Source organism: Ornithodoros turicata, chromosome 7 (genome assembly GCF_037126465.1).
Source record: "Ornithodoros turicata isolate Travis chromosome 7, ASM3712646v1, whole genome shotgun sequence".
In the NCBI taxonomy this organism is placed as follows: Eukaryota; Metazoa; Arthropoda; class Arachnida; order Ixodida; family Argasidae; genus Ornithodoros; species Ornithodoros turicata.
The window spans coordinates 39,615,848-39,636,140 of record NC_088207.1 but is presented as its reverse complement, the minus strand read 5'-3'; the positions used below and the strand labels follow the sequence as shown (position 1 = coordinate 39,636,140).

The 20,293-nt window shown below is 47.7% G+C and overlaps 2 protein-coding genes across 3 annotated transcripts in view; both read left to right on the top strand.

Annotated features, from left to right (window-relative positions):
• The first annotated feature begins 4,372 nt into the window (after positions 1-4,372).
• LOC135401082 (uncharacterized) lies at positions 4,373-12,819 on the top strand. 2 transcript variants are annotated; one of them, XM_064633241.1, is made up of 6 exons: positions 4,373-4,536; positions 4,905-5,007; positions 5,172-5,236; positions 5,797-5,961; positions 6,076-6,162; positions 12,337-12,579. In XM_064633241.1, the coding sequence occupies exons 1-6, from the start codon at positions 4,522-4,524 to the stop codon at positions 12,562-12,564; spliced, it is 663 nt and encodes a 220-aa protein (XP_064489311.1). In that variant the 5' UTR covers positions 4,373-4,521; the 3' UTR covers positions 12,565-12,579. The 2 variants fall into 2 exon arrangements, with proteins under 2 accessions (XP_064489311.1, XP_064489312.1); XM_064633242.1 differs by lacking the exon at positions 12,337-12,579 and adding an exon at positions 12,707-12,819 and having other exon boundaries at positions 4,375-4,536.
• LOC135401080 (germinal-center associated nuclear protein-like) overlaps positions 9,297-20,293 on the top strand; it is a 50,895-nt gene continuing 39,898 nt past the window's right edge. The window contains exon 1 of the mRNA XM_064633235.1: positions 9,297-9,316. The gene's annotated coding sequence lies outside the window, so the exon portion shown is untranslated. The remainder of the gene's footprint in view (positions 9,317-20,293) is intronic.

Here is a 20,293-nt window from a genome sequence, read left to right as displayed (position 1 = left end):
ACTACAGCGGCATCTCCTTAACAGGGACTGGTCTAATAATTCATTGTCGAATACGGCACACTGTAGAAGTGATTACTCTCATACTATAAGACTATATATATTATAAGACATTATTCCTCCCACTTTACTCGACTTGCCAGAGTGAAACCCCGCCAGTTCCACATACTCGTGTGAAGCCTGTATACACTGCCGACGAATACTAAGAACAAATGGTACAAGGGATAGGAGGTATGTGGCCGCTTGAAATACGTGTCCGTGGAATGTTCCGGTTAGTGAGACGCAAATGGTGTCGAAATGGGGGAAGGGCTGCGCATGCGTTTCCTTGCCCACAGCGGCACTCATGTTCATGTCACGCTGTTATATAATAATAATTGATATCCCGAGAAAGGGAGAGCCTTCTAAACTATAGACCAGACTAGTGATATCCTACAGTGTTTTAGTTGAACACACAAACAAACAAACACTTGACTGAGTGCCAATGCTTCAGGTGAACAACAACAACATTCCCCTCTTGAGGTTGCAATTGGAATGCAGTCTACGACTCTGCGTGAGAGATCCCTTGCAGCAAAACACACGATGCGATCGGCTTATCGTGTTTTCGGAAGCGCTACCGTAAGCATTTTGGCATTTACTAAAACTCGCTATTGGATAAGTCGTGTAGCTCAACAGTAAACCAAAACTTTCCCTCTTCGCTTTGTCCTTTGGCGCCGCAGAACAGGTACACAGTGCTGACACCATCGATGGGGTACGACGACACCTCACTCTTGCGTTTGTCCTCTTTATGCGTACCTAGATATTGCTCACAATCCGTTACCGAATCCGAGCTACCGAAACTTACCTTAGCGAAACGAGCCCTGACTTCACCCCGTTCGTCTCCTGAAAGGTCTCCTGAAAGTCACTCAAGGTGGAACGGTGTCTGGGACAGTATACAGGCGCATATTGCCTACTGTTTTAAAAAGTAACTATATTTAGATTGCACTGCGTACATCTTCCAAGGTTATGCGAAAAACCCGTCGGAAAACGAGATGACGCCACTATATGTCCCTTGTCTTCAGAGCTCGTCTTTCTTTCTACTTGGGGTTTGCGTAATCACTTTCAAGAGGGATAGAGCCCAGAGACGACGTGAAGCGGCACAGGTGTCTTCCTCCTTGAATATGAAACAGCGCAACTCGCCAGTTCCTAACCGCCAACGACTACGTCATCCACGTTGTCTGTTTAATATTCCTTTTGGTATTGGCCCAGTAAGTCTCCTGGACAGTAACCCGCTGACTCGCAGATGATCACAGGTAGGCGCGTGTATCTTTTTTTTTATTTTCCAGTTTTTCTTTCTTTTTTCGCGATGGAAATGAATTATGGCAGTGTGTGCGATAAGCATCTCATGTAGTCAACAGAATCATAATGGTGCCATGGGAGGCTGAATGACTTCCTCAATGGTAAAAGAAAAGTCGCTTTTATACACTTTGTATTTTGCTGCCGTCGTCGGTAGTTGGTAACCTGTCCGCTTATTGATCGCGAAACTGCGGCTTCAATGACGTCAGTGAATTGGTGGCATGCTGCACGAGTTGCTTAGTCTTCCGGAAGTGACGCTAAAGACGCGGTGTCACGTGTCGAGGTCTGAGCGCAGGTATTTCGCCTCAGGTGAGGAAAAATTAATTCATGAATTAACCGCCGTTCATTGCTGTAGTTGTTCCGCGGCGTAAAACCCCCGAGTTATTGAAGCCGTTATGGATAGAGATTTCCGCAGGATTTTCGTACCAGGAGGCAATGACACTCGTATCGCTGCCGACCTTCCGCACTTTCTTTATACCTTTTTGGCAGCTATTTTGAGATATGTTGTGATATTAAAAAGGTCCAGTCCTTTTGTCTCCCTGGCACTAGGGGTTTATCGTTTTTAATTATGTTGTAATATTTTTGGGGGTTGTGGGGGATGCTCGTCATAGACGACCCCTTTTCGGAGGGTATATTACATACGTGAACCAGAGGAGGACCAGAGAGCAGGGTCCTAGAAGGCGCCAACGTCCACAAGGAACCTAAACCAGAACTGCGCACGTACGGCGCTGACAAAAAGTTTACAGAACACACGCATCGCCATTAAGGTATAATAAATAAAGCACCCAGAGACTTTAACGGGTCGACTCCTATGAATAGGTGTACGTGCCGCTTCCGTTCGTCGCCAGGGTGTCGCCGTCATAGAGGCAGTGACTATACGCTGCCGTGTCCAGTCCATTAGTCCAGTACTGTACCGAGGCTTCGTAAACCGTTGACCTGTCTCCTACTGAATCGAAATCAAACGGAAAATATTTTTCTTATAGACGAAATGTAGCGGTCTGAATCAAAACAAGATTGTGAAACGTCTACCGATCTGCGAAACGGTTCAGAACGCGCGATGTAGTGCTGTGGCGATTCCGCGATGCAGCGTGAGGTGATTGTTTCCTGACGTTTTTTAACACTTTTCCCAAAACATGGAGCGAACGTTTTTACGAACAGGATCATCGTTGGATTCCTGGGCAGCGCAGGTCAAGCCGTGATTCAACCGTGGGGTTACACAGTTGGTTTCTTAAGAGGGCTGTTTTTCGGTGCCTTCGAGGAATCCGTATTTTTGTCCTCTATCTACTCCGATCCACGCACTGTTCACCGATCAACGGAAGTCGCATAAGCGGTAAGCATCAGGCCACGTCAGTCAGACAGACAGAAAGGAGAACTGCGTGCTGCTGCAAGAGGTATACACAAAGGGGGGCAAGATAGCGGACGTTATTTCAGGAGTGAGGAACGCGTACTTTTTGTTAATTGTTACATCTACGCATTGGACAGAAGGCAGTGCTCGACCTTGCGTCCAATTTGGTCGCTTCCTCGTCACTGCCAATGCCGTTCCCTAATTGGCAGTCAAGGTCCACTCCTTCCGTTTAGAGAGTGCGACGTCACTCCTCGTGTATTTCAATTTACTTCATCATCTGCATGAAGAGATAACAAAAACGGGAGTGAACAACAACATGCGAGGTTCATTCAATTAATTTTCTCTGTGTCTGACTACATAACACTCCGTGCTGTGTATAGTGTACATCAGGGTGCGTCACGTATAACGTGTCATTTGACCTTTGTAAAAAAAAAGAACGGCTCAACAGAAAAATATGGGGTAAGCGGCTGCCTTTCGGCCATTCAATTTGCCACCTATTAAAAATGATTTTGCCGACTTTTAATTGAAATAAATTATTATTTTTTTATTTGAACTCGGAAATTTGCCTAGTCAATGTAACGTTTTTCTTGCTAAATCAGGTGGACCGTGGTTGAATTAGCCAAACCCACCGCAAAATACGTTACGTAGTACGGCGGTTATGTACAGAAAAGTCGTCCGAAAATTGAGGTTTAGTTGCGCATATTTCAGCGACGCACTAAGTCGGCCGCAAAACAGCGCCGTGATGAGGTATACCACTCTCCACCTGATAGACAGAGCAGCTGAAAAATAAGGGAAGGGTAGCGACAACGTAGTTTGCTGCTGTCTACGGATATTACACGTGGAGGTCACCGCCCTTGTTATCGCTCTGTCAGGTGGCGAGTGATATGCCCTCCTCACGCCGCTGTTTTGCGGCCGATTTAGTGCGTCGCTGACAAATGCGCAATTAAACCTCAATCTTCGGGAGACTTTTCTGGACATAACCGCCGTACTACGTAACGTATTTTGCGGTGGGTTTGGCTAATTCAACCACGGTCTATCTGATTTAGCAAGAAAAACGTTACATTGACTAGGCGAATTTCCCAGTTCAATTCGAGAAATTTAATTTACTTCAATTAAAAGGCGTCAAAAGTAATTTTAGTAGGTGGCAAATTGAATGGGTAGCCGCTTACCCCATATTTTTCTGTTGAGCCGTTTTTTTTTTTTTACAAAGGTCAAATGACACGTTAAGTGACGCACCCTGTATATACGGGTAAACAACTGTGGAAATACAAAGAGGTCTTCGTTTTTATCCACGTGCGAAGGAACACACTAATCATCATCATCGTCATTCAAATAAATTATTTTTATTCCTTCTTAGCACCGCGAATCAACTGTGGCTATGAGAGGCGTGCAGACGTGGACAGGTGGAGAGAGAACAGGAGGAAGCAACGGGAGGCGGTTGGTTCAGCCCGCGTCCCCGGCCAACTTCAGGGGAAGGGTGCCGACATCTATTAGGAAAGACTGCGAAAAATCCCAGGGAAAACCTCAGACAGCACAGCCGGTAGTGGGGTTCGACCCCACCACCTCCCAGAAGTACGGTAGTTCGATGCAATGTGTATCTTTGTCGAGCACTCTTCGCTCATTTGCCCGCTGCATGACACAGTTTCGCTGTTTCCGCTCAAATCCGACAATATCACGATGTCGAAGGAAGAAGCAGTTTGTGTGTGTCTTTGCTTGCGTAGTCACGTGTGTACCACGTGGTGCACGTGATACAGCGTGAGGCACTGGTAGCAGTGACATGACACGCTGACAGACATGACCGCTCCGAACTGAGCCACTCTCTGGAACCATAAACGTTGACATCCGCCATGTCTTACCATGTGGTAAGCAAGCTGTATAGTTGAGGGCATGCTGCGCTACAGCATTCAGCGTGACTAATTCAAAAAATTACCCTGCTTTACTGTGTCCTATTATGACCCGTTTTGCCCTGAAACAGCTTCAAATGTCCGTCGTTTATTATTAGGGTAACAGCTCATAGCGCATCTTGTTACATGATCGCAACCTTCTAGAGTTCGTTCTATTGACGCACGTCTACTGTATTCAGCACGGCTATACTGTGAGCACGAGTATGACCCGGTTGTCTCGACATTTTGCCAAACGAAAGATCAGGATAGATGCTTATGCAAATAAAGGGAAGATGGACAATATTTATGGATGACCTCTCACATAATAATTTCCCTTGCTTATTTAGCCTCTGGCTAAATTTTGGGTCTCCGTGCTGGTCCTGTTGACTCTACTTGGAAGCGGCTGTGCCCAAGGCAACCAGATCCAGCAGCTCCTCATTCAAATTTGCAGTGAGTCTTACAGAAACCTCTAAGTGTAGGATGTTCACTGATTCATATGAAAAAAAAAAAGTCAGCTTTGTCTTGCGCGCCGTATTAACTATGTTTCAAAGTCCCAGAACGAATTAACCCGTTACATGACCGCACGTTATCAACTGTATCCGTGCTTCGCACAGGCGAGAGAATGCTAGAGGTGTCCGAAGTCCTCATCGACTGTGCGGCAAGGGTGTACGGCGTCAAGGTTAGTCTGGTAACCTTTCCTGATTTAGTAAGATCTACATGTAATTTATAAGGTGCTACATGTGGGCAGCTGCTTGCAAATGAGGCGACGTCACAGCCAAGTGAAGTCCTCAACAGTTAAGGCACGTACAAGAACCTAGCACTCCTAAACCAAGAACCATATTTCGGTGTCTACATTTGACTTACTGAGACGCATTTGAAATGAGTTGGCTCATTTGCATATAAGTGGGATAAGATACACCGAAAGTTTACGGTTGAAGGATTTCGGATTTTGTGGGTTTATGGGTGCAAGTACAAGACACGTCCAAACATCTGCCCATGCGTACGTGGGAGAAGGACAAGGCGTTGTCTCTACAGCTAAAAAGCAGTAGCACAGAATTTACCTCAGGACCACTGCTGACTGGTCTGCGAGACTAGGCTGTAGTTGACAACTGCTTGCCGGCATCCAAGTGGATCTAACCTAAGGAAAGGGAAATCAACGTTATATTTGCAATACCGCCCCATGCTCCACTACTCTGTGGTGTAACTGTGAAGTTGGGTCACGTTAACTCTACGGCGCAGGATATCCACAGTAAACTGAGGGACTGCGTACTGGTGCACATAGGAGCCAAAAGTCCCGAGGCTGAAATCACCGTCACGCCTTCTGCAGTTCCAGAGCTGTGCAACATGACCAACGTCCATCACGAGGACAACGACGTGGACATTAAAGACGAAGAAATAGATAAAGTACGCACACGCATAGGGGTGATGAGACCCCCTGGTGGCGTAGTTGAGAGTGATAGCTTAGCTCCTCTAACGGCCTCAATGAAAGGCACCCATTTCCCGCAACTTTCTCTATAGGTCGTGCCGTACAGGGCTGGATCAACATTATACTGTGCCTTGGCGAATGTCAAGATTTCACCCAATGACCTACAGAGGGCGTACAACGTGAGTGGTGTTACATGCTTCGCTTACGTATGCATCACTAGTCACAGCACATATAACGGGTGCGCTGGAGAAGTGAAAATGTGGGGCGAGTCCGCATACACAGTCACTTTTCTTTGCGATGGTGAGCCCCACACGTCTTTGCCATGCACCGCTGGTACGGCACTTAACGACGTAGTAAAGGAGTAAGGGGAAGCATCGAATCTTTAGTCTCTTTGGTATTGAAGGCAGTGTTTTTAGTGCCCCTCACAACAAGACTCGGACACGAAAATTAAACTCTGGGGCCTATATATCTGAAACCTTTGCTGAAAACAAGAGACACAATTCATTTTGATGCAAACATCGCTACTGCTCAGTGGAGTTGTGGTACGAAAGCTTAATTGCTCCTCGATCATTCAAAACAGGGTGTCGAACCGAAACGTTTTTCGTTCAGGTTTTCGTTCCGGTTACATCATAAACGATCCGGTACCGGTTCTGCTCCGGAGCAAAAAAATAACGGTTCATACCGGTTTTTAACCGGTTCCGCTTCTGCTGGGAATATTCATCCCCACAAATAAAAAATCAACGTTACAAAATGTAAACCCGTTTATTCCGCATACATGGTATTTAATATTAATAGGCAGCTGTGAAATTGGTAGCTCCTGGTTCCTGTACGCTACTGTCTGTTCAAGTGGGCTTTCTCCTTTCTTGAAGCGCATGCTACAAACGGACTTGTTTGTCGTGATGTCATACGTAAAGTACTTTCTTGCTGGGTTGGAGCGATCGCGTCCCATCCGAATGTCTGTTGCTACTGTATAGCCAGCAAGCACCACCGAACGAGTACGACGCAAATCGAGGAACACCCTCTCTCACAAACGCGCTCGACGGCTCCGTTTTATTTTCTTCGTGTCCTGTCCACAAAAGAGTTGCCACTTCGCACGGGCTTGCCTCGCGTATACGTAAATGTATTCAACTTAGCTGCTCTCAAACAAGGGACGCGTTGCGCGACAATAGCGATAAAGAAGCCGTTATGCAGCCCCCTTGGGTCGCTGTTTAGTTGAGGGGAGTTTCGGGGATCAAATTAAAACGAACACTACGGCACATTGCTAGAGAGTCACATCTACCTCTAAGTGTGTGTGCGTGCGCGAACGATAAACCATTACAAAGGGAGCCTAAGGGTCATAGTATACCGACATACATTGCACCGTAACCGTAACCCTCGTATAGTATCCATGACATGACTTCAGAGCACACGACGTCTGTTTCATTCGCCTATCCGTAGTCCAAACCGGCGAAGTTTTTTCTTTGACCGAAAACCGTTAAATATATTTTTCGGTTTCCCTCCTGAGCGAAAAAAACGTATACGGTTTCGATTCCGTTCCGGTTCGCATCAAAATAGCGGTTTTTTTTTTCGGTTTTCGGTTCCGGTTTTCGGTTCGCTCCGACACCCTGATTCAAAACGTGATCTTCAAGACCCAAAAAGTGAACACGAAAGCCATCATGCACCCCAAGCGAGTGAACATGGTTGACAGTGTTCACCCGCAATGTTCAAGACTGTGACCGTAAGTAGTCCTTGTAGGCTTCGCATGGGCAGTTGTGACATAAATGCTGTATACAACTGCTGTAGTATACAGCTGTAGTATAAAACTCAAGAGTAATCTACTGTCAATCAGGGTTGCGGAGTTGCCACTCTGGAGTTGGAATGAATCCGGGATTATTTCAAATTTAGCGGACCCCGGAGTGGAATGGAATGGAATGGCAGAAACTGTCCTATAGGAATGAAATGGGAATGTAATTGGGCATTTTTCGCAGGAATGGAATGGGAATGGAATGGTCTTGGTGCCTCGGTGGTAGTTTTGGTTTCAACCCGCTGGTTTCTGCCCTTGCGCCCTTTGCATACACGCACCGCACCTGCACACGGTCAAGAGTGTGCTTTTTCCGTGCTGGGTAATGTCAGTCTCCTCTAACACTGCTGGGCTTGCCAATAATACGATTACCGGTCCCTTTTCTTTTATTGGTGGAACTAAAGGAATGGAATGGGTTTGCCAAGCCATTCCAGGAGTGGGAACTGACCAATGCCTTTTCATTCCCACGAATTGAAAGGAATGGAATTGGAATGGAATGGGGTTTCCCATTCTGCAACCCTGCTGTCAATGTGTCCTCTAAGGGTGACATTTTGATGCGCGAACAAAACTTTTTGTCCGTTGATAGATGTGCTTGGAACCTGCTAGAACCCCAAAGTGTTATAATGCGTGTAATGTGTCCCTGTAACTAATCCCTGTTAATGTTGCCATACTTATTTCTTCAAGACCAGGTTATAATTTGCAAGTAATATAATTCCCCATTTGTTCACCACGTGCCTGCAATATGTTTAGGTATCCGTTGCGGGTACATCCCACATCAGAAACTTATAACCCTTCCACGTTCGTTTCTCGTAGTATGAACACTGTTCCAATATCACTTCTTCTAACCATTAATTGCAGAAGAAAAATGTAACCTGTCATGTAATATCGTTTCATGTGTGACTATAATGTGCCCGATGACAGGATTCATCTACAAACACTCACTTGTGCGCGGCACAAAGATGCCGCACCACCTATAGACTGCCCCAGCACCTTTTTCTCCAAATTACATGCCTGCTTTTCATTAGGAAGGTACTGCCTTCCAGTTGTCGTATACTGAAGCACGTCAACTCCCGCTCTCTTTGTTCTCACAAATCATTCCTTTATTTCGGTGCATTTAAACATCCCTTCTCTCTGGATAGCGATCTAGTAGATATGCGTTTATGTAGACATAGACACACCTCTTCTGCGAAACCATGAAGATCACAAAAAGAGTTCTGTGGCGGGCTCTGGCGCTGGCGCGGCGACGTCTGTAGGCGGGGCCGGCGTGCAGTTTGTTGCGTCGCATTTATTAGAGAGGAAAACGCATGAAAAATTTTCGTAAAGATATTCGACTTTCATTCAAAATTATTTGTTTGAATTTTCTTCGTAATGACAGCTACTGACAAATTCGCTTCGACAAGGCGAATCAATTGCCGTCGTCATCGCCATTTGAGATTTGAACATGGCGAGCATGTTCAAGTTGTCGAGTCGAAGCCGCATGACGTGTTGTGTATGGTCGCATTTGTTCCCCATCGTCTTGCTACTCAACGTAAACTCACATTGAGTTGTTAGAGGTAAGCTCCGCTTTATCTTTTCCTTTATCTGCTTTTCTATTTAGTTTGCTGTTTCCTGATAAAGGCGCACGACGAGATCAAGCAAGGAAGTTTGGAGCTTCGCACAAACTTTGAAAAACGCGCGTGGCAGTTTTGTTTTACGCAGTACTATCAGCATGATACGACAACGTGTTTGCCGTTTCGTCGTCCGGCAATAGCCGCATGTCGTAATTTGTTTGTACACCGCGGAAGGGTTTGGCTGATAACAGACGCAGAGTATATGTCTGGGGCCTGCATCAAGATAGTACCGCACAGTGTTCAAGCAATTTGTGTTGTTGATTGGTTGAAGTGTCAAACAGGTGCAGAACACACCGAGAGTCTGCGTGGGCAGACAGTTATCTACCGCATGCATTAGCAGTGACGCAGTAATTCACTGACGCCGAAAGTTCACGACGTTTCCTAGGTAGGTGCTGTAATCAGGATTTTTCACAACCGGCCCGTCTGCTTCGTTTGCACTATGAAGTCATCCGTGAACGCTTCTTCGCTTGCTTGAGTTTTTATATATTTGCGGTCTTCCTTTTTTAACTTTTGTGTAAGTAGATGTTGTCCCGTGGGTATGTTTTCATACCTTCAGTAAGCACCTTGATGGGGTGGTTACAACAGTCCCCTGTGTTTTTTTTTTTTTTTTTTTTTTTTTTTTTAGCGCTAAAGCAGCCTGGGGCGCGTTGTTGGCGTTCGTGGGTGAGCGTCACCGTTGCTAGAGCAACGGCACGTCCGTGTGACACTCGTCGTCACGTGCAGCTAAAGCGGTGTTGGGCCACTTTCACTGAGTTCCACACCTTCGCTGCGCTCCTCGGTTACCGTCATCGGCGTGGGGGTGACAGACGACGGAATCTCATTCGTCGCCAGTAAGAGTCGCGAGAACTCAAACATGGCGGAGCTCTATGCATATTTAGCGGATGTGGGCATCGGTGAAGGTGATGCGGTTCGCGTATTTCGTCCACATACTTTCCTCTCAGGGCTCTGTTCCCTCATGTATGGCCATGCCGACACCTCCACCAGTGCTTAAGATGTTCGTTAGGCTTGCTGTTGCATTTCTGCGGACGCGTTACCTCCAGTTTTTTCATAAAACTTGCCACCCGGCTGCTGTTGTAACTATGCCGCCGAGGGAGTTTAGGCAGGAATCTATGTCCTCCTGTATCTGCCTCCTGTCTTCTTTGGTTTGCCCCCGCATGAGTTGGTTGTTGCAGAACTCCGGGTGCTGTACCAGGAAACTTATCAAGCGGCAGTAAAAAAACCTTCTTTTGAACTATTTTGTTTGTTGGAGATGCAGGAGCTGACAAGCGTCTAGCGATGTGCGTCGCAGCAGAGCGGCAGATCTAGCAGACGACACTTGAGGGTCTCTCATTGGCTGACTTATATTTATGAGCCAATTGTAGAACCATCTTCATGTGAGTGCATAAACGGCAACTTTATTCGATAAACAGAAGAATGACATTCCATGAAAGTACCGACATTTCTGTTATTGGAAAGATTTTTCATTTTCTGAAGCTGCAAATAGGCATGGTCATACCCTAACGGAAACCTAGCGCATCATGAGATTTATCTTATCACCTGTTGAAGACACATTGGGTCTGCTGGGAAGGGGAAGACCTTCCACAAGGGCGTTTTTATTTTCCGCGTGGGCCGCGAGTGACTGTGGATTTCATTGTCACCGCAGGCTACAGACTCTTTACTCAGGGAAAGGATTGCTACCACAGATCTACAATTTTGGGGAAAATAATTAATATATCCATATGCATAAAAAACAACAACAAAGAACTGGACACCTAAGTACCTCTGGGCTATACGAAAGAGGGTATAGTCATGTGCATACCATTGAAAGTCTAGCGCATACACTTGTATAGCGCGTTTTGTATTTCGACCAAGGCATTCTGGCGCCTTGAAATGTGTTCACTATAGCCATCGTGCCCAAAAGGACGTTTTAACAGAAAGAATGCGTTTACACATGGATCGATATTCGCTCTTCCTAAGGGAGGCTTTGGCACATCATGGCGTTCTCTTCCAGAGGAACCTGTGTATTGCCCTAAGAGTGATAAGTCCGTTGGCAGTATTATGAGATTTTATAGATGCCGCATGTGTGAAGCCTACGCTTATTGAAAACAGTGGAATCTGTAGTTCGGTATGAAACTTCCAAAACGCAGTGAAGGGTGATCCTTCTTGACTTTTTGCGCGCGCGCGGTTATGTTCTAAACAGGTGTGATCGGAAGTTCCGCGATACTTTCCGTCTTGCGCAACCATATAGTTCCTTGAGCCTTTCGTATACATCGAGGGCAATGTAACGATCCCTCCTGAATGTATGCATTTTCAAATACTTCGACTCCGCTTATGCGATGCGCACGGCAGCACACGGACTTGACGCAGTGACACCCGCTCATGGATCACCTCAGCACATATCACAAATACAACGACCTCTGCCTTCAAAGGGCTGCGCTTACACGATTTATGCAACGTTGCGTAATAAATAGCACCAAGCAAGGCCTAAATACGAGGCCTCGTATCGTAAGAATATATGAATAGGTGCTCAAGGAATGAGCGCCCTCCCGCGCGCGTCGCCGTTGTGCCAACGAGTTCAAAATCCTCCGTTTTTTGCGCTCCGCTATTGGTCCGCCATAAGGCCGACTGACGATCGATAGCAATCAGTAACTTTCTAGCGTCGTATCTATTGTCAATGTTTTATGTATACATGACATGTTCAAGTCTGATTTAACTTTTGTGGGCGTTCTGGTAAATTGAATTGAGCAGCGATGAGATAACGTTCAGCGAAAATATTTTGCATGACTGTATCTGACGGAGCTTCAATCCCAATTGTCATTTCAATGCTCATTTAATTCGCACGATGAGAACAGCGTACATTCTACAAGTGCTTGCATGACATCATACGAAATGAAAACTTCGTACCTCAGGGTAAAAAAGGTCCGACACGCAGTCACAAATCGCTGAACTATTAATGGTTTCTAAGATGAGGTGTTCTCCAATAGTGTAGAACCGGCGGCATTGGCGAGTTTATATTGTCAACTCATTGCTCGAAGATCCAAGGTCATGCTGAAGACTGGGAGTTGGTCGGTTCGAATCCAGCCACCGGCTGTCGGCACAGTACCCCACGAGGTCTACCTAGGACGCACCCTTCCTGCATTTCTCTCTCCACCCGTCCACCTCTGTACGCCGCCCAAAGCCTCAGTTTCACGGGAATTAAACATTTTGTGTAGCATATCTTCGTTGTATAGCTCCTTGCGTACCTAGATTTGAAATCAGTCCAGCTGCACATGCGAAAAAATAAATAAATAAATAAAGAGAACACCGAAGTAGACGGCTCAATTTAAGCTCAATTAAATATATTTTCTTTTTCAGGCATGCCAAAAGCACTTTCAGCGTATAGTTGGGGAGACTCATGGGCATGAAGACTAAATCCTACTTGCAACCCTACGCTTCTCCAGTTAATAAAGTACGCATCTCTGACATAATTGTGTGGATGTGTACTTGGCAGACACAACTCCGCGCCAAAATCATGCTTATTTTTTTTAAGTCTAGCAGTCGTATCAGTGGAGATAATACGAGCGTAACGAGCAACGCGAGTCAAAGGGTTACTAAAATAAAAGCGCAAGACAGAAAAAAAAAGAGAGAGAGAGAGAGAGAGAAGAAGGAAAGGAAACACACTGACGGAGAAGCGGGCAAGCAAATCCTCTGAGATGGTTTCTAACATATTTCTGTTTCTGTTACTTTTCCGACGTTCATGGAGCGACGAGTGGGTACCTCTTTCAGTTCGCTTCGGTGAAATAGTACACATTTCGTGGCTTAGAGCGGAGCTTATACATGAAAACGCGATTCAAGGAATGGGCGGCGTAAAGTCCCGGCGGCGCCATTAGTACTGCCTTCTCGTGGTTGTCACAGGAACTGTGTACGTGACTGCCGTTTGCAGAATTCCTTCATTTTCCCGTGTGTGTTTTCGTTCACTTTCATGTCCGTTCGTGTTCACGTCATGCACGTTCATTTTCTCCCACTCTGGAAGCGGTATAGAAAAGATATCGCGTCGGTCAGCACTCCTCACGTGAACAACTGTGCATATTGCACGCGGAAAAAACAGCACGTATATCCGGTGCTGTGCTCAGAGGACGAGGAGTCACGCAAAATGAATAAGCGAGCAAGCACCGTTAAACTTACATCTCGTTTTAGTCAAGTGTTAATTCCAATTCTTTACATCTGTGGCCCTCGCTCCCAAAACCGGACGCCCAATTAACCTGTAGAGATCGCTCCAAATTCGTATGGTAGACAAACCTTTATTCACTCGAAACCCTAACAAAAGGCCACGTCCCCCATGTGACCTGTTCTGTTCCAGGCACACGTCAGAATGTTCCCTGACAGTTTCTTGCTCGCGCACATCGTCGCCTTCAGTTCAGCGCGGCAGGTAACTGTCCCGACACCCCCCTTTCTTTGAGCACCGTGTCACTACCTTAGAGTTGTAAGTGATCGGGAGGTTTGACAAGTCGTCCACTTCTGGTCAGTGTTACTGAAGGGACGCCCGACTCCGAGGCGTTCCTTCCTTGGTTGTAGATGGCTCCGTGTCCGTCTGGTAGTTCCAGTTTCGGTACGTATGACATAAGACCGTGGTGCTGATGCGGCTGACACCACTGTCCCGTGCGCTGCTGCCCCGGTGAAGATCTTCACGCGCGTATTGGGCATCAGCGGTTCGTACTCCTTTACTCGCCGGCGCTTGTTGTAGTAATGAGCGTCCTTGGTCTTTTGTACTTCCAGACGTTTCCTATAATCCTTATCCCCCCTCGGCTGCAACTTGGCTGCTACCATAGGTACTGTGGGAGCTAACTAGCAGTCAGCCACACAGGAGGAAGCCCAGAGGTCAACTGTTTATTCTGCGGGCACGTAGCGCGTGCCCGCTGCTGCGGTAGTTATCGTCGTTGGTCCCCACAGGCACTCCCCTGCCTAGGCACAGCGGCAGCTGTGGTAATGCGAGCAGAGGCTATGAGCTATTGGAGAGGCTATAAGCAATTGGTGTATGTAGGGGAGTATGGCCAAGAGGACGCAGCATGATGTGGTCCAGGAAGGCAGGTGCGGGGCTGAAGGAGTCGTGAAAATGAATGCGTGCTGGCTCGATGAGTGGCATGAGAGGCCCTTGGCGGTGTGCGCCAGAAGGTATGCGGGGCCGTGAAGTGAGGAGGGAAACCGTGTTGGCTGCGCGTGGGTGGCGTTGTTCGCCGCGGTGGTGAGCTGCCGAGACGAGCGGGACCGCTCGGCGAGCACGAGGTTCTGGTGTCACGGCCGGCAGGTGATGGTAATGCGGGGTGTCTTGCGTGCGTACCTTCCAAGATAGTGTCTAGGCCTGATGACGTGCAGCTGACGACGATGGCTGCCGAAGGTGGAATTTGCGCATGGTGGTGGTGTGCCGTGCGGTGAGTGACCTGTGTTGCCGGGTGAAAAAGGCAGCTTCCTCCTGGGAATGACGTTGAGCGGGCCTGGGAAGCTCGGTGCAGAAGATGGAGAATTCAGGGTGGTAAGAAGGCCGAATAGTTCGAGGTGTTCGAATGTTCGGGTCACCAACTGTGGGAGCTAAGTAGCAGTCAGCCACACAGGAGGAATCCCAGAGATCAACTGTTTATTCTGCGGGCACGTAGCGCGTGCCTGCTGCTGCGGTAGTCGTCGTCGTTGGTCTCCACAGTACGTTGGTCTTCAACTTACGGCCCATCAATAGCTCTGCTGGGGAGTACCCCTCCTTTCCTGTGTTGCCCTGTGGGCTAAGAGAGCCACATGTATGTCGCTCGATTTTTAATGAGTTGCTTCGCTGTTTGAACCGTCCGTTCGGCCGCGCCGTTGCTCTGTGCGTAATACGGACTTGAAGTGATGTGTGTTATGTCCCACTGTTTTGTGAATGTCTTGAACTCTAGAGGTAAATTGAGGCCCGTTGTCTGGTCTGATAATATCGGGGGTCCCAAATCTTGCAAAGATCGGTTTCAGTCGACAGACAATGTCTTTTGTTGTCGTTTTGTGAAGCTTTACTAGTTCGAAGAATCGTGAGAAGTAATCCATACCACTAGGTAATTCTCTCCATTGAGGCAGAACAAGTCAGTTCCGATGACTTGCCATGGTCTCTGTGGCAGTGGAGTCTGTAGGAGTGGGGCTGGGTTCGGCTTCTTGTTCTCCTGGCATGTTGGACAATCTTGTACAAACTGCTGAACATGTCGTCCAATGTTTGGCCACCAGACCGATTCCCTTGCTCTGGCTCTACATCTAGTGACTCGTTGATGTCCTGTGTGGATGTTGCTGAGCACTTCATTGCGGAGGCTATGTGGTATGACTAGCTGGTTCCCTTTGAACAGGAGACCCTGAACTAGGGAGAGTTCCTCCTTTACCATTTCATAGCGGTGTAGTTCTGGAGGAAGTGTTCCTTCCTTGGGCCATTGCGTTGTAATGAAGTGCATTACTCTTGATAATGTGTAGTCATTCATAGACTGCCTCCTAATGCGGTTTGTCATACATTCTGATGCTGGAAGTAGTTCCAATGTGTTCCTAATGTTCCAAAGTACCTCATGTTCTTTTACTGTTTCGCCGAAGTCATGGGCTGGTGTGCTCAGTTCCGCCAGCGGCTTACGAGATAGCACGTCCGCTGTGTGGGTGTTCTTTCCTGGAACGTGACTCATAGTATAGTCGAACTCCAGTAGGCGCATACGAAAGCGTTGTAAACGAGGGCTTAACTCGTCTAGCCGTTTTGTGGTGAGTAGTGGTACGAGGGGTTTATGATCTGTCTCGATGTGGAACCGCGGACAGAGAAGATACGTTCGGAAATGTTCGGCCGCCCAAGTGAGTGCCAGCGTCTCCTTTTCAATCTGTGCATAGCGCTGTTCCGTTTCCGATAGTGTTTTTGAGGCGTATGCTACCGGACGTCGATGGCCATTGGTTTCCTGCAGAAGTACAGCGCCTAAACCGTATGCAGATGCATCGACTGACAATGTATGGTTGGCTCGTGGATCGTAGTGTGCTAAGACTGGAGTGGTAGTGAGCGCCTGTTTGATGCGCTGGAAGGCTTGGCTTTGGGCTTCTGCCCATATCCAGTCTGCGTCCTGTCGTAGAAGGTCTCTCAGTGGTTTTGTTTGTTCGGCTAGTCCCGGTAAGAACTTTGCGAGGTGGTTGATCATACCCAGGCACGAACGTAGTTCTGCTACGTTTTCCGGTGGCTGCATGCTTGTAATGGCCGTGAGCGTTGTGGGATCCACACTTACTCCCTGAGCTGAAACAACCTGGCCCAAGAATTTGATTTCGGGTTTCCGAATGGTGCGCTTGCTTGCATTCAGTGTGATACCTGCATCCTGCAGACGTTCTGGTACCCGCTTGAGGTTATCGTCATGCTCAAGCGGCGTTTTCCCGAAAACGATAACGTCGTCAAGGAGGCATGTCAAGCCAGGAAGCCCCTCCAGTACTCGGAGCATTTCCCGCTGAAAGAATTCCGGCGCTGTTGAAATTCCGAAAGGCAGCCTGAGAAATTGGAGGCGTCCGAAAGGCGTAAGGAATGTAGTATATTCCTGCGAGTCTTCGGTCAATGGCGCTTGCCAATATCCTGATCTGGCATCCAGCTTGCTGAATACCTTGGCTCCGGCCAGCTTTGCGAGACATTCTTCTACGGTGGGCATTTGAATTCGTTCGCGTACTACTTGTTTGTTGAGTTCACAGTAATCGACACAAATGCGCAGTTCGCCATTTTGTTTCTTCGCAACAGCCATTGATGCACACCATTGGGTTGCCTTAGTGATGCACCGGAATTAGTGCAATTCTGTACGACGTCTTCATGAGTCCTAGTCCTGACAGTAGTTTGGGGTACTCATCGAGGATGCTGTGCTCTGCTTGGCTGTTCTGTGAGGTTGTGACCTCGTGAAGATACTCTAGGATATGTAACGCCCTGATCGTTGGCCTTCCCAGAAGTGGTTCTCGTAATCCTTCAACGATGAACACATATTGTCCTTCGTAGTGTGTTCATACCATTTGATCGTCATGCAAGCTTCTCCTAGAAGCGATAAAACCCCGGTGCAGGGGACACAAAGAGACAACACAGACGAAGCACTGTGTGGTTTTATCGCTTTTAGATGTACATACCACCAAACAGCCCGGTTTTTATCGCTTTTTAACCTTCTCATAGAGTCTTGATGCGTGTTTCGCCAGGTCCCAGGAGGACTTTTGATGGCGGCTTCAGTTGAGTCATTTTGGTACTGTCATAGAGATGTGCTGGAAGGACTGACACATCGGCACCTGGGTCAACTTTGAATGTTTCTTCAGTCCCGTCAACCGTTGCTCTCACTGTCCACGGCTCCGTTCCTGTACCGAGTATTATCTGTCCTATATGTAGACTTCCCCAATGGTTGCGCTGCGCTGCTGTCTGGTGCCTATTGGTGTCGTCCGCTGTGATTGCGACTTGCACACAGAAGCAAAATGTCCAGTTTTGCCGCAGTTGTTGCATTGTTTACCGGACGCTGGGCACACATCTCTTTTCTGCGTCTGTACCAGCAGGATGGCCGAGTGGGCTAAGGCGTCCGCTCGTTGGTGGTAACCAAGGTCGTGCTCAAGACTGGGAGGTGATGGGTTCGAATCCTACCGCCGGCTGTGCTGTCTGAGGTTTTCCCTGGGTTTTCCGAAGACTTTCCAGACGAATGTCGGCAGAGTTCCCCCTGAAGTCGGCCCAGGACGCATACTAAACCCACTGTCCCCCACTCCTTCCTGCATCCTCTCTCCGTCTGTCCTCATCTGTACGTCGCTCATAGCCACAGTTGCTTCGCGGCGCTAACACCCAATAAAAAAAATTGTGCGCCTGTGCTGCACCGCATAGTCGTCGATTCTGTGGCGCATTTTTTCCTTTCTTGCGATCACGTTGACGTGCCTTGGTCGTTCGTACCTCTTCGACCCTTTCCTCCGCATCGCGGGACGAGCGCAAATCTCTCTGCTGCTGCTTTATCGTCTCCGAGTTTCTTGCAGCTGTTACAGCAATCTCTAAAGTGAGGTCTGGGTTAAGCTGAAGTCGCTCGGAAAGGTGCATATCCGCTGTCCTACGACGAGACGGTCCCGTATGAGTTGCTCTTTCAGTTCGCCGAACTGGCACGCTTCTGCCATCCTGTGAAGGTCCGTCATGAAAGATTCTACACTTTCATGTGGTTCCTGTCGTCGTTGATTAAACTTGGGTCATTCGTAGATGACGTTTGTGCGGGGCACGAAGTGCTTCTGAAATGCTGCCATAACTGCATCATAGCTCTTACTTTGTTCTTCAAGAATGTCTTCACTCTCGCGACCCATCGCGTATAGAAATGTGTTTACTTGTGTCTCCTGAGGGCGAAGATGTAGATCTGTATTGATGCGGTACCTTTGCCATCGCCGGAACCGGCCATCACAAACAGAACGAAGCAGTCCTGTGGACGTCCGCTGGATGTGCTCTATTTGACGGGTGGACGTCTACAGGGTGACCCAAAAAGATCCACGTGGCCGGAATTTCGGGATCCTCTGGATGTGTTAACATGATCCTGCCTGTTTGTCGAAGGAATGTGTATAGGACGCTACATCTGCGTGTAGCTACAGTGAATGGAACTTTTTTATTTGCTTTTTTTGAGAAATGAGCGCTTTTTTTCACACATTTAAAGGAGTACAGAGATCCATCCAAAATATTTTCATTTTAAATATCTGATGAACGTATATGCGTCGTTTTGCCGAACAGCACAAAAAGTTTTGATGCATCTAATTAAAGAAAGAAAAAAAACTTACACACAGCCGCGCTCATTCACTCTCGACTAGCCCTGCGGGTTGTAACGTGGAGGAGAAGGACGACTGATGACGGCATAACGTCTGCGCGGTCAGCGCCTGTCTTTTTCTTTTCGTGTGTGAGGGCTTTCTTCTTTTGTAGTCGGTAAACCTGGTTCCCTGGCGGGGGATTAGAAATTGAAAGGGTGACCGTGGTTCCTTCAGAAGTTCAGAGCCCTGAATGCTGACTAGGACACGATATACTCTGAACCAATCAGCGAGCGCGGACGGTGTAGCGTCAGTGCATGGTCACAGGCTAGTGCTGCTCTCCACCACCGTTGCGCACGGTCGCTTTTTCCGGCGTACTTTAAATTCAATTTCTGCGATAATTAAGACTTTGTGGTGTGAATTACTTCTCATGGCGCATTTTACTGGCCTACTTAACAGTTTTATAGAAAGAAACCAGGGTGTTAAAAATGACATACGTACTACATTAATTTTCTGTTTCTCTTCTTTGATCGATGTGCCATGTGTGGATGTTTCCATTCACGTGAAAACCCTCATGTTGGTGCTTGTTTCGCGCGGCGTAAGGCCAGGAATTATCATTGGTTGTTGCTCGTATTTCCCACAACGGACAATGAGCGCGGCGTTTTGAAGTGAAAAGAGAGAGAGAGAGAGAGCGAAATGTACAAGCTCCCCACTAAGACCAATCAGCTCACAAAGAAAGGCAGTGGCATCCCCAGGAGGCGCCCTCGTTCTATGCCATCAGTGCCACCTGTGGTGACAAGGATAAGTTGTTTCCAGCATTTATTACAGATATTTCGCAGTTTCCTGTAGTTATTTCATCAGGCATTGTACACATTCACTGAGGTAGGTCGAACAAGACAGAATTCACGCGATGACGTGCGAAATTGCCAACGTCGTCTTCTACGCTCGTAGAATATGCTGGAAAACTTTTCATCCGCCCGCCACCAGGGACGAAAGCCGACGCCAGTGTCGCAGTCCCAAACTCTAGCCGGACGTCCCTCACGAGCTCCTCGAGAGTCCTGTTCGCCTGCGAGTCAAAATGAAGGGTGGTCCACCGAGGGCGACGGTGGGGCGTTTATCTCTCTTTCGCAATAAATGCTCCATGTACCACCCCGTCAGGGACTCGATTCGGACAATTCTTGAAACAGTCGCTACGGGACATCCTGCGGGTATACGGCTGGGACGTCC